This window comes from Dromaius novaehollandiae, chromosome 3, assembly GCF_036370855.1.
Source record: "Dromaius novaehollandiae isolate bDroNov1 chromosome 3, bDroNov1.hap1, whole genome shotgun sequence".
In the NCBI taxonomy this organism is placed as follows: Eukaryota; Metazoa; Chordata; class Aves; order Casuariiformes; family Dromaiidae; genus Dromaius; species Dromaius novaehollandiae.
The window spans coordinates 32822165-32835364 of NC_088100.1; the positions used below are offsets into that span (position 1 = coordinate 32822165).

Here is a 13200-nt window from a genome sequence, read left to right on the forward strand (position 1 = left end):
GAAATATGAGAATAAACTGGCTTAGTATTAAAAGCCACTGAAAAATGTGGTTAAGGCAGTCATGAAAAATGTTGGTCTTTCTAAGAAAATTTCCTTTGAGAATGTTAAATTTTATGTCCTATATATAAGATGCAGATCACATTAGTTAGTATGGTCATTATTCATGGCTAGGTTGCTTACAGTACTAATGCTAGCCTTCTTCCAAAAATTATAACACATTTAGGGAGCTTAATGTTTAATATGTAAATTGCGATTTTAACAGTAAAGGATAATTCTTAGCAGTATCAAGAGGTGCTAGTTAAGGTCAGTCCATTTAGCCTGCCAAGGTGAAAATGCTACCACAAAGACAAGTTTTACCCTTCATAGGGCTTATCAGTAGGATGCAGCCGTTGTATCAGTCAGGAGAGAAACATTTAACCTGGAGGAGAAACTTAATTAAGTTTAAACGACCTTCAAAAAGTTCAAGTTTTCAAGACTAAACTGCAATGCAAAATAGCATGTTTCATCATTTCCTGACTAACAAAGACCAATACTATGTTGTGCAGGGAGTCACAGGAAGACCTGGACATCCTGGTCCAGCAGGGTCAAAAGGAGAAAAGGTATTCCTTCTTTTCAGTCTTGGTAAAGATCTGTAAAGATTTTGTAATCCTGTTACTTTCGTATGTTCTGGAGATTTTTTAAACATGCAATGTAAACAAGAACTTGACATACAATACATTATCAAATGATTTTTAGTTGACTTATTTATGTCTTAATACAAATACTTTCCCCAAAGAATGCCATGCCTATGAGCATTTGTTTTGAAGTATAACCTTAGTGGTGTATAAAAGTTGCAGAGAACATTGACATGCTATATAAAACAATAAAAGTGAAAATGCCTTTGTGAAATACTATATAATCAGTAACTGCTTGTTCTCACTCCTTTTCCAATATTTTAGACAAAAGTAATTTCATATCTTAAAAGTACTTCACAAGTATTGAACGTTATTTAGTATAATTTATTCTGCAAAAATGTAGAAGCTTCCTTTATACTTAATTTGCATGGCTTTAGCACTATTTTTTATCAGTTTTACATGTGTTCTTTTATCAAGCAGTTGATAGTACCCGTTATAGCTAACATGACAAATTTATTTCTGGGCACCTCAGATCAGTGAAGTACAGCACACACAAACTTAGTCTACTGCAAAATACTTTCTGGGACAAGTTCTCCCATTTGTGCATGAATACACATTTCTGAAGCTTCTTTCAGCTTTAGCCTGGAGTTTTCCAGGCATATTGCTGCCGTGTCAGAATCTGTCATGCTACTAGTATTTTACAAAACCTTAACTGGTATGAGTAAGAAAAGGAAACTCTTCATTTTGTAAAGCTATGGAATTATTTCAGTATAAAAATTAGTCGAAAACTGTCTCCTTCCAAATCATAATAGCAAAAATCTGCCATATTCATTTCCTTTTCAAGTAACTACATGCAAAACCCAAGTCTTTGTTAGGGCCCTTTTTACATTTACACAGTACTGATTACAGAGTCTGAGAATGCAGTGTTAAATCAGCCACCTAACACACTCACACTTCTGTCCCTGCATTTTCGGTTGCATTATACCTCATAAAGATCGGGGGGAGGCAACCTCTTGCTATCACATGTGGGAATGAGAAAGGCAGCTCTCCACACTTACTGTCCTGTAGATCAAAAAGGGCAGAAATCCAACCACAGAAGAGTAATGAAGTTGACTGAAATATAGCCAGAACACTTTCCTCCTCCTTCCTTTATTTGGGCACCTCATTTGAGAAGTGGTTATATAATGTGCTTTCTAAAGTGTAGTATTTTGTCTCCCCGTGAAGTACTCCAAATCCCGCTTTGCAGATTGACAGCTCTTAGCACTTAGCAGGCCTGTTTGGAAATATATTTTCAGTGACATGGTCAGAAAAGGTAGAATTAATCTCTGAAATGCATATTCTAATATAATTGTAAAAAATGTGCTATGAATATAAAGATTGTATATTTCTTGTAAGTTAATGGTTGCTGTTAGACCCTTAATTTGACTTTTACCATGTTAATAATTTTAAATATACAGCCTGAGTGTTTCACTAACATGTGATTAATAAGAAGCTCTAATGACTGAGTGAAATACTATGACATGGTTGTTCCAAAATTTTACAGTATTTTTAGCTGAATCATAGTGATGACATTTTGAAAATGTCTTGCTTCTAAGGGAAACTTAACATTTAAACCTTTGCAACTCTTTACCGTCCAGAGAGCTCACTATTCTGCTGGGGCAAAAACTAAGAAATATTTTTTTTGATATAACCAATTCAGTCCATGTCAATGGAACAGACTACAGCTACAAATACCCACAAATGAGTATTTTGCAGTTAAAAAAAAAAAAAAGAGAGAGATATTCATTATACGTCTTAATAAAAAAGATCCTTTATTTTACTCAATACATTTCAGTGAAAAGTGTTTCTGGATAAACTGCACTTTTGAAACTGTGATTCTTTGTTATTTACCTGTGAATGTACAAACCAAAGACTGGCTTTAGCAAAACAGTATGCAAAACATGAAAATGAATGTTAACTGTTATCTGACATTTGCACATAAGTTGATAACAACAACCCTTTTTTTCTTCCTCTGCCTCCTGGTAACTACGAAGTATATGCTGTATTCTAGAACTAAAATCATCCCAAGTTACTAGTACTGTTTTGCCATAAGGAAGTTGTAATATATACGACATCACGGAACTAGCGAAATAAAAGCTAGAATAATGATGAACAACTTGCCTTAAGATTAAGCAGGAGCTGGGCAGGATAATTCATTCTTGATCTTATCTGCTCATATTGACTGTATTTCTTGATTATTAGTTGTTATGGTCATTCTAGTTTGGCTGTGGGGTAGACCTGAACATCAGTTTCTGTAAATAAGTTGTTTGAATCTCTTGCTATACTAGGGTAGTGAAGGTGCTCCTGGGAAGCCTGGACCACCTGGGCCTCCGGTAAGACATTTTATTTTATATTTTGAATGTTATATTAGAAACAATATACCTATGAGTAAAATGCAAGTGTGTAATACATATTAATAGTGTGGGAAGCAACAGTGTCTCTCTGCGGAAGGTTTCTGTATTCCTTTTTTTTCTTGTCATTCATCTCTGAGGAAGTCCAGGTCACTAAAGCCACCCCAGAAACTTGGTTAAACAAGTTATTCTAATAACCTTGGATACTACTTTTAATTTAGACACCTTGAATACCTGGGAACAGGGATCTGTAGGCACATAACCTAGGGAAAGCCTGGGGAGCTCAGTGGCCTCCAGAATTAACTGGACTCATACCTAACACAATTAATTCCAAACTGAAGAGCCTTATGATCCCTAACCCTAATCACAGCATTGGAAATGCCATCTCTAACCATAATCCAGAGAGCTCCTCTGACCTCAGTCTTAGTCCAGGGAGAGCTGCGAGTCTAAAATCTAACCATAGCTCTGTGATCTCTACCTACTCCAACCAAAACTGTAGCCTGCTTCTAGCCTTTCTCTAGGACAGTTATTCTCTTCTGCCCGTATCTAACCCTAAAGCCACTTCTTAATGTAGCCTAGAGGACTGTGTGTTTTTCAATCCTTGCCTAACAGTTCTGTAATTCTATCTAAATTCAATCCATATCCCTACCCCAGGAAACTGTCTACAGCAACAGCTGATTTTGAATGAGCATGTAATAAGAATGTGAGAAACGTGGTTTAAGGATAGCAGTGAGAGAGGCACTGTAATACTAGGGTAAAAATGACACAGTAATGAGAGAATAACTGATGCTGTCTGTGAAAGAAAATCTAAGATTGCGTTAAATCTAAAAGTTAACACAGAATCCCTCTAAATTGAATTTCTGTGCCCAAAAAAGAGGAAGAGGAGTAATACTGTCATCTAACTAGGATGCTAGCAGAGACTGGGACCTATTAAGGGATATTAAAGAGTGTGGGAAGGCAGAAAGAGCATAAAACTGAAGACATCAGATCCTGTCATGTAAAACGGATAGATATCATGATGGAGTTTGATACAGAGGTTACATTTTAGGTACAATGAATGTGACCCCCCCTGTGAGCTGTCAGTCATAAGAGAAGCAACTCAAAATTTAGCCAGAATGGTGCATAGGGTCTCTTTTAAAATGTTACTGAGGAAGAGGTACTCTGTAACAGTATACGCACTGCAGTTTGGCATTTTGGAAAAAAAAAAAAAGGCAAAAAAAATCCACTCTGATAGCAATTATCATAAAAAGGAGAGTTACTGAGAAGTGAGGAAGCATACTGAGCTAAAATTAAAAGAAAGCTAGAAGAAAGGTCAGAATTACTTCAGACATTGTTTAAAGCTATAATATTAGATGCTGAAAGAAAATAGGTGCTTCCTATTGAAAAAGATTTTAAAGAACTAAAACATTTTACATTGGTTAAACAGCAGGGTAAACAATGTTGTTAGAAATGAAAAGATACGTATCAAAAACTGGAATTCATGTCCAAGTAACAAAAACACAGAACAGTAATCTATAGGAAGATCAGTGTAAAATCATTGTAAGTCAGGCCAAAATATTTGAGAAACAGCTTGCTAAAGGCATAAAAACTAGTAAGAGAAACATTTTCATCCACAGCAAAGGTGAGATGCTTGCCAGAAAGTCTCCAGGGTTGATAGATGATCAGTGTATAATAGAGCAATTAAGAAAAAAATCATACCTAAAAAGCTAAATAAATTATGTGCATTTGTGTTCACTATAAAGAAGATCCCTATACAAAGAATTAATCCAAGGAGTTGTCTCAAACTGACGTGTCAGCAGAAGGGACTTTCAAACAAATTGATAAAAGATTTATAACAAATAGCTAAGATGAGGTAACACTCATCAAAGAGTTTAAAGTAACTCAAATGTGAGTTTAAATTGGCGATCATGCCAGAGGAACAAGAAATGGTAAATATGATGAAGAGTTGGACTGGAAATCCAAGAAAATACAGACCTGTGGCTTGACTTTTAGCAGTGGAAAGTAGAATAAAGAATAGAGTTGAATGACATGCGGATAAACATGTTATAATAATAATAAAGCACAGTGGGGAAAGCCTTATCTCAGAAATCTGTTAGATATCTTTTAAAGAGCTGATGAATATGTTAATAAGATAAACCATTAGATATGTTTCCCTTTTCTGCCTCTAACCCACTTCCCTACCAGAGCTGTGACTGTTTCTGTATCCCTCAGGATTTATCCATGAAATAAATAAGAGCAAAAATAAAATAAAACTTACTTTAATACTTTGCATTATTTTATTATGTGTGATAAGAGTTGAAATCTTAAAAGTTTTCAGAACCTCAACGAAGTTCACTTGCTGCTGAAAGCACATTGTGATGTTTTGAGTTGAAAAATGTGCCTGTAGCTTTGATTTTCATTTTATAAAAGTGTTATAAAAGTTCATACAGAAAGAATGACTAATGCTCATATTTACTAATGCCACTTGGAATATTAACTGGCTAGAATCCGAAAAACTCTAAATATCTTTTCAAAACAAGAATTTCACCTATTCATAAATTGAATGCATTTAGTATTTTGAGCTTTTTGTACTTTGGAAGTAATCAGGCCTAACATAAGTTGGCAATTCAGCCACTGAAATTCATGAGTGAATCAGTGTTTTTAGGAATGAGCCAGTTTTATTCTGAATTCTTTACTGCATCATCAAACTTGAGCATTAATTTAGAGTTACAGTTCAAGCCTCAGCATTCTCAGAGTACTTGGTGCTTAAGTTCAGATGCTTTTCAGTTTTCCATTTAGCATAAATCTTCAAAAGTATATGAAAATTAAATTCACTGTACCTTCCTTCCTCATATCATTTGACCAGTCACTCATAGATATTATATAAGAATATATAAGTATTGTACATTAAAGATTTTCAAGTTATTGGTTTTATATTTTAAAAAAGTCCCAACTGCATTGTTATATCTCTTATATTCTTACTGAAATGTCTAGCATGTTTGCAAAATTATCTAGAACGAAAATGATACTGCAGCTTTGCTGAGACTTAGATAAGGCAAGGGTTCCACCTTTATGGTTCATAGTTGTGATACTTACGTGTCTTTCGTATTTTAAAGGGTGTGCCTCACAATGAAAGAAATGGAATGAGCAGCTTATATAAACTACAGGTATTTCTGTTCTTTTTTTTTTTTCTTCAATGAACATTTAATTTTGGCTCAACTCAACTTCTAAACTTGCTGTTGCAGGGAGGTGTGAGTGTTGCCAGTTATCCAGGTCCACCAGGACCTCCAGTAAGTATTTCATAGAAATGGAATTTGTAGTAGTTAATTAAAATATTAACAGAGGGGTTGATTAATTGCATGCAATTTTCACGAGTGGCACTGTGTTTGATTTTATACGTGAAGATAGCAAAGTCACAGCTCAAGATATGATTGGTATGTAGTAAATAATAAAGGATGTGTTTTTCTGTGTTTATCAAGCATTTTACCCTGTTCTGGGAGAATGGCTTATTTTAAGTATTTCACCCCAAATCTGGTGCATAATTTGTTTTTGGACTTTTTACTGAAAGTATCTTAAAATGCATAATATATTCTGTATAGTTAGTGATGGTATAGTTTTGCAAAGAATTATATTTGGTGCTGAAATGAGAAACTCATGAATTCTGATCTCAGTTCTGTCACTGATTCACCACAGGTATCTACAGTGCAGAGCAATGTGTAAAACAGAGAACGTAATACAGAGCTGGTGTCTTTCCGGGCTACACACTGTGCAATGTAGCTGCACCAGCCTGCAGCTGTGCATTCTGTTGCTTTGTTTCTGTGGAGCCAAAGATGCTGTGCACTAATTAAGGTCCTCCGTCTTGTTAGAGTCATAGGCATCTATCATCATTTTGGCAGCCATTTAAATACATTGTAGCTATCAGTGAGGACTTTCTCCTTCCTTGATGTCCAGCTTCTAGTCACAGACTCAGACTAGACCACAGAACTGCCTTTCTCTGTATTCTGGAACATCAAAACCACATGTCAATGAAATTTTACAGAGAATTAACTAGCTGGGAGGACTGGTAATGCTGGTTCTGAATGCACTGCGTTATCAATGTATATTTATAATGCACTAATGCAGAAAAATACCATGTTGTTGTGTAATGCTGGTCTGTTTTTAATGCATTTCTGCTTATTATGCTCTTTACAGGGTCCAAAAGGAGATCCTGGCACAGTGGTATGTATTTTTTGGTCATTCTAGAGCTTCCCCAAATAGTTCAATACATCATCCTAGCGACAAGGTTGGAAGATTATTAGCGTGTTTAGCAGGTATCTTGCCTCTGCAGAATCAGTACATCTGAAAAAGCCTTTTTTACTGACAGGCTTGAGAAATTTGCAACTTCTGTTAAATAGTTCTGCTGTGATAGTATAGTGAATGACTGAACACAGTATTAACTGCCTGTGGATTCATCTCTGCTGAGCTGTCCCTTGAGATATTTAAGAATAAATAATGTGTACTGCAAGAGATAAAAACCTTACTCGGTACAGCCCTACAGGTAATAAAGATGCAAAATGCTTTAAGACCTATTGGACTGCGCTCAAAATTAAATTTGAAATTGCTAAAGAGATGGTGTGCTATGTCATACTAGCAAGTAGCAACCAGAAATCGTTTTCAGATGGTTTCGTTGGAATTGGTATGACGGGTGATTAGAGTATGATCACATTGCTTCCAGTGGGCAAGATGACAATGATCATGGGAGCTGCTAAACCTTTCAGCTATGCAGTGTGACACTCAAAGACTGCTGAGTAGAGAGACTGCCCAATAGTTTCACACTGATATTGAAGAGAATGAAACCAGAGTAAGACAGATCTACTTAACTTTTCGGTATTTTTTCCCTTAAGCATTATATTTTGTTCTTTACATATGACCTTTCTATCAAGATTATGAGTAGGGAAAGGACAAGTAGTGGAAAAATCATGAGTGGTTGCCTAGTCTAGCATAGGGCTAGTCACCAGCAGAATAGAAATCCAAATCCTGACCGTGAACCTGTTTTTCCCAAACTCCCAGACAAATGATGTTTCCTGCATTCCTGATAGAGAACGGGTTGTTAGGTTGCATGTACCACTGCAGTTCCTAGCCTTGAAAGTGGCAAAATTGTAACTCACATGTGCTGCTTCTTGATGACTGGACATCAGTAAAATTACCCAAAAGATACTGGTAAAAATTATGTACTCTTGGTATAGCACAAAAAGTATGATAGTATAAAATGTCATTTTAAATGGGTATTGTTTTAAAAATTAGCTATATACTCTCACATCAGTTAAATCTTTCACTACATTCATGTTTTTCTCCTTTTTTAAGTCCAAGGAATATCACTCACCTGCATAATGATAATTACAGGACTACAACACTGCAAGGCAGTGAAACAAGTACTACCCCTTCATAGTCAATGTGTTAGAATTGTGTCCAGCAGACTCGTTTCATACTGCAGACAGTATGATTGAATCAGGCTGGGTCCCAAGTATCAGCTGGAAGAGCTGAAAACATAGTTTGCTGATAATAGTGGTAGAAATTGAGATATCTGGGGAAGAAAATTGTACTCAATCAGACTATATTATGTTCTCCATTATCCTCTGATGAATTGTTTACTTGATGAAGATCAAGAAACCCTGAAAAATGTTAGGGACATCATGTCTGAAACAAAATCATGTCCCTTCCAGCAGACAAAGTGAAGAACAGCTATTTCTGCTACTAAGGGAAACTAACAAATGACTACTTCAGAGAAACACCTACAGAGCTCCTTAAGGCACTTGGGAGTTCATTCAGCCACCAAGAAGGTGACACGTGACCTCTCCAGCTACAGTCCTATCTTTGAATTGTCTATCTTGGGCAAAATAAATTAGGAAATGGTAACTGCTGACCTCCAACAGTGAGTGACCTCAGCCAACATCTGGACTGCCTGGTAGTAAAAAATCAGAGCACAGCACAGCACACAGACTGCTTAAGTGTCACTAGACACTGGCCTTGTCTGAAAATATCAGGCACAGTATTTGGAAGCTGATCATGAGTGGCTTATCCTAGTCAAGGGTTCTTGTCTTCAGCCTTGAGTCCATATCATGGAGTTCTTTTCTTCAATATCAGTGTGAGACTATTGAAAAAGCTCTTTACTCAGGTGAAAGCAGTATGCCAGTCCCATTCAATTATATCTCTTTTCTTACCAGCACAGGCATAAGATCTACACAAAAATAGCTGTGGGATTAAGCACAACTAGCTCAGACTAACCCAGCAAAGACCAAAGAGGTATTGGTCAGAAGGTGTGGGAACATGCAGAAGAGTTGGCTGAGACTTCTTCATCTGTCATGAAGGTGCACAATCTCCACTCAGCCAACCTGTGCAGGGCCTAGGATTCTATTCAATTCTTTGCCAAGTTTTAATGGAGAAACAGCTATGTGAAAAACTAAACTTTGATCTGTAAACCAGTGTGATAACTGTGCTCCTTGAGGACAATTCAGGTTATGAAACCCAAAATTGAGCGCCTGAGCACTTGTAACATCTTTCTGTATCAGCACCTGCTTCCTGCTCAAGAAGCACCTTCTCCCAAATAGGGCTGAGGTGTGTAAAGTGAGATCTGCCAGAGACATCACGAAATCCCTAAGGGAATTTGCTGTGGCTTTTGGTTTTGCCTGAGACTTCTGAAATAATAGAAATGTTGGCAGTAGTAAAAAGTCTCTGTGGTAAATTACTATCTGTCAGTTTTCTTTAAAAAAATTTAGATGACCTCTTCACTACATGCTAAACTGATCTATTCAGTGCAGCAGTATTTTTCTGGTTCTTTCAAAACTTGAAAGTACCAGAAAGATTATGCAGGGACCAAGTCTGTGTGTCCTTTGCAGAGTAAGCTTTGCTTAGGGGACCAAGTTCTGCTCTGAAGCAATGATGTGTCTGGAAAGTTGAACAAACTGGTGGAATGTTAATTCTGCAGCTGGCAGCGTATGCTCACACCTTGTGGCTCTACTGAGTGAAGGTGGCTGAGAGCTGACCATGGCCAACAGGAGCACTGGAGGGAAGTCTTCTTGATTACATTCTTAATCAGAATTAAAGCAGTTAATCAGAAAATAATCACACAATGCCTCTGGGAATAGTTTAGTTTACAGATCACTAAAACATGACATAACAAAATCTGTTCACTCAGACAACTGTTCAGCTATTTTTTTAAGTAATCTCATGCCAAATTTTCTGCTCTTGTTTGTTGTTCAACATTTCTAATGTAGATTACAGAAATTCTAATCCATGCAATTCTTTTCAATTAAAAAAAAAAATCAGGGTGACCCAGGACCAATGGGATTACCAGGACTAGAAGGACTACCAGGAGAAAAGGTAGGACTTGTAAAAGAAAAGTCATTACTTTCTATTTGCAACTATCTGCAGCTGAATGCTTTTTGAACCTGTCGCAATGTTTTATGAAGTTTATACTTCAATTTGAAAAAACATTGTATAATTATCTGCATTTTTTTTTGCTTTAATGTGGATCTAAATAATGTGCTCACTCAAGATAAAATTCTAAAATATTTCCACAAATAGAAAATTTTGTGCAGGAAGTTTTGTAGTGTTTTGTTTTCTTAATTGGATAGAAGGGAATATACTTGATTGGTTCCTAAGTATGGTTACAAGTTCCTGTTCTCTTTTGAATATTGTCATATGCTTGCAGTCTGTCTGTCCTGTTCTAAGACTTAGGGCATAACTACAGATCTGAGGAGAAGTTTGTACCTGAATTAGTCCAGACTTAGTGCATGCAAGACTTCCATTAAAAAAAAAAAAAGGCTGTGGGTATAAAAATCAAGGAAAGGGTAGAAAGAGAGAGACTGATTCCCTACAGTTCTTGTTGTATCACATCCCATTCCATCAGAAGGCAAAGGTGAAGCTCTCACTTCTCAGACTGTTGCTGATTTTCTAAAAAAAAAAAGCCCCTCATTTTTGTTTTTCTTTTCTTGTACTCTATACTGCCTGTATGGTGCCTGAACCACGTCATAATCTCCATCTTCTTCCTCTAGTTCAGCTCTGCATTCCACTGCTCGAAAATGATCCTTCCCTTGAGCAGGTGGCATCTTTCAGTCTATCATTTATTAGTTGTTGAGGCTAATGTGAATTTAGAGAGCAGTTTGTCATGAAATGCTAAAAATATCAAGATTTTGATATTTTTTCTAAATATGGCAAAGCACAAAAAATTCATCAGAGAAATTAAAAAACAAAAATATGTGTTTTTTAGTGGAAGCACTTCACTTTCATTTTACCCAAATCTTCTAAATTTAAGAGGAAAAAATAAAAATAGTAATTTTTTGCCAAATTGTATATTTCTTCAGCTTTTTATAAATTACATGTCTTCATGCAAATAACTTCTATTCCTTTTCAAGTAATGCTTCAAACTGAGTATAAGGTATAGCATGGAAATTATAACATTATACGAGGGAACCTAAACAAAGTTGAGTTTGCTCAAGTCTGTAAAATAAGTCAGTGGCAGAGCTAAATATTAGCATCTAGCAGAGCCTGGTTTTGTCCTCATTTTCAGTTCACTAAATAATCCTTTCTCAGGCTTTATTTGGAATCAATGAACAAACTTCTGTTCTGAGTATTACCACTTAAGTATAGACTTCTCTTTTCTTTAGGGTGACCGTGGACCATCTGGCTCACCAGGAGTAGCAGGGACACCGGTATGTACCTGTATTAAAGAAAATTGTTTATTAGGAAAAGCTGAAAAAAAGTCAGGCAAGGTGCTCAGCTGTATTGTTGATCACTATTTGTGGAATGCCAGCATTTGGCTCCTGTTTTATAGGCAGGTATGAAAATTACATGTTTTCCCCAAAGAGATTAAAATTTAACACTACTCAGGGTTCATATTACTATTAAAATGACAGGAAGGAATGGTGTGAATACATGATAAAGCTTGAATTTAAAGCTGCATATACTCAGCTAAGGAAGCATATGAGATTCTTCTCATTGCCACAGTTTAATAAAGACAATTTATAAAGTCATTTTCAGTATTCCTGGAGGTTCCCAAACCCCTGAGCATCTTTCTATCATAAAGAAATTTTATAACCATTAGATACTGCAATTCATGAGCATCTGCATATCAAGTCAATCAAACGTTTTCATTAGGGAATGTTTTTGTCAGCTATCTATATATGGTATTAGAAGAAGTTTCTGAAAGTCATCCAGAAACTTTGTTGTAGGTGAAAGTAAATGCACTAATGATAAATTGAAATTATAATTATTCATTTGTATTCCTAAAGGAACTAAAGAAAACTTTTCTTTAGATTGCATTCGCAATTTACTAAAAAAAGTTCATCCATTTTTCAGGAGACAGTATGGAGTTATTTATATGCAAATACATTTATTATTAAATTTGGGCAGCTACCAATCCATTCAGGAGCTGTTTTTAAATTATAAATATGTGCTTCATGAAATAAAGAGGAATATGTATCTACACGCTCCATTTCCATTAGCCATTGATTCAGTATATTTACTGTGAGTTCCAAGAGAGAACATTGGACTCAAATAGCTTAATTTAGTTAAAATCTCCTAAAACAAGTAAAAAGTACACATTTAAAGAAAAAAAAGAGAAGTATTTTTCTGAGTTTTGTAGCTCATGTAAGAGTATTAGAGTTTGATGCTCTGAAATATACTGCATGCTGTGAATCAATAATGCAATAGCCAGTTAGGCTGATCGTAATTGTTCATTCCCTCTGTATTTCCCGCTGGATATGTTCCAAGTCTTATTCTTTTTCGAAGTGTTGCTCTCAATTCTAGATGGATACGAAATATTTTATGAGTTCACCTCATCGCTGATGCAAAGTATTCTGTTGCTTAGGTCTAATTCAGATGAAATCCACTAAAATAAATTATTTCTTTTAACATTTTATGCTAAGCAGTTTTAATTAACAAGTTAATAGATTTATGAGAGACATTACTTTTTAGTAGGCTGGGAAGAGTTTTGGAAATGTATCCACGCATTTTACTGGAAGAGAATTTGTCCTGCCTGCCTGCCATTATTTCCTAAATTCAGTAGAGAATGTTTTTCCCATTTGGAGGTATAAGTGTCCCATTCTAGCTTTGGCTTTTTGCTCAGTGGGATTGTCAGAAAAGCTTGGACTGAGGGTCTGCGAGAATTACCACAAATGCCTGCTTCCTCAGCATGAATCCTCAGTCCTGTCATTCCTGACATTGTCACTAGTGTTGAT

The 13200-nt window shown here is 35.9% G+C and overlaps 1 protein-coding gene across 7 annotated transcripts in view; it reads left to right on the plus strand.

Moving 5' to 3' along the window:
* The window catches only part of COL19A1 (collagen type XIX alpha 1 chain), a 212564-nt gene that overhangs the window by 170833 nt on the left and 28531 nt on the right, over positions 1 to 13200 (plus strand). For all 7 annotated transcript variants that reach the window (XM_064508635.1, XM_064508637.1, XM_064508634.1 and 4 more), the window contains 7 exons: positions 546 to 599; positions 2942 to 2986; positions 6100 to 6150; positions 6229 to 6273; positions 7175 to 7201; positions 10289 to 10342; positions 11629 to 11673. In XM_064508635.1, the coding sequence (XP_064364705.1) occupies positions 546 to 599; positions 2942 to 2986; positions 6100 to 6150; positions 6229 to 6273; positions 7175 to 7201; positions 10289 to 10342; positions 11629 to 11673 (321 nt within the window). The remainder of the gene's footprint in view (positions 1 to 545; positions 600 to 2941; positions 2987 to 6099; positions 6151 to 6228; positions 6274 to 7174; positions 7202 to 10288; positions 10343 to 11628; positions 11674 to 13200) is intronic.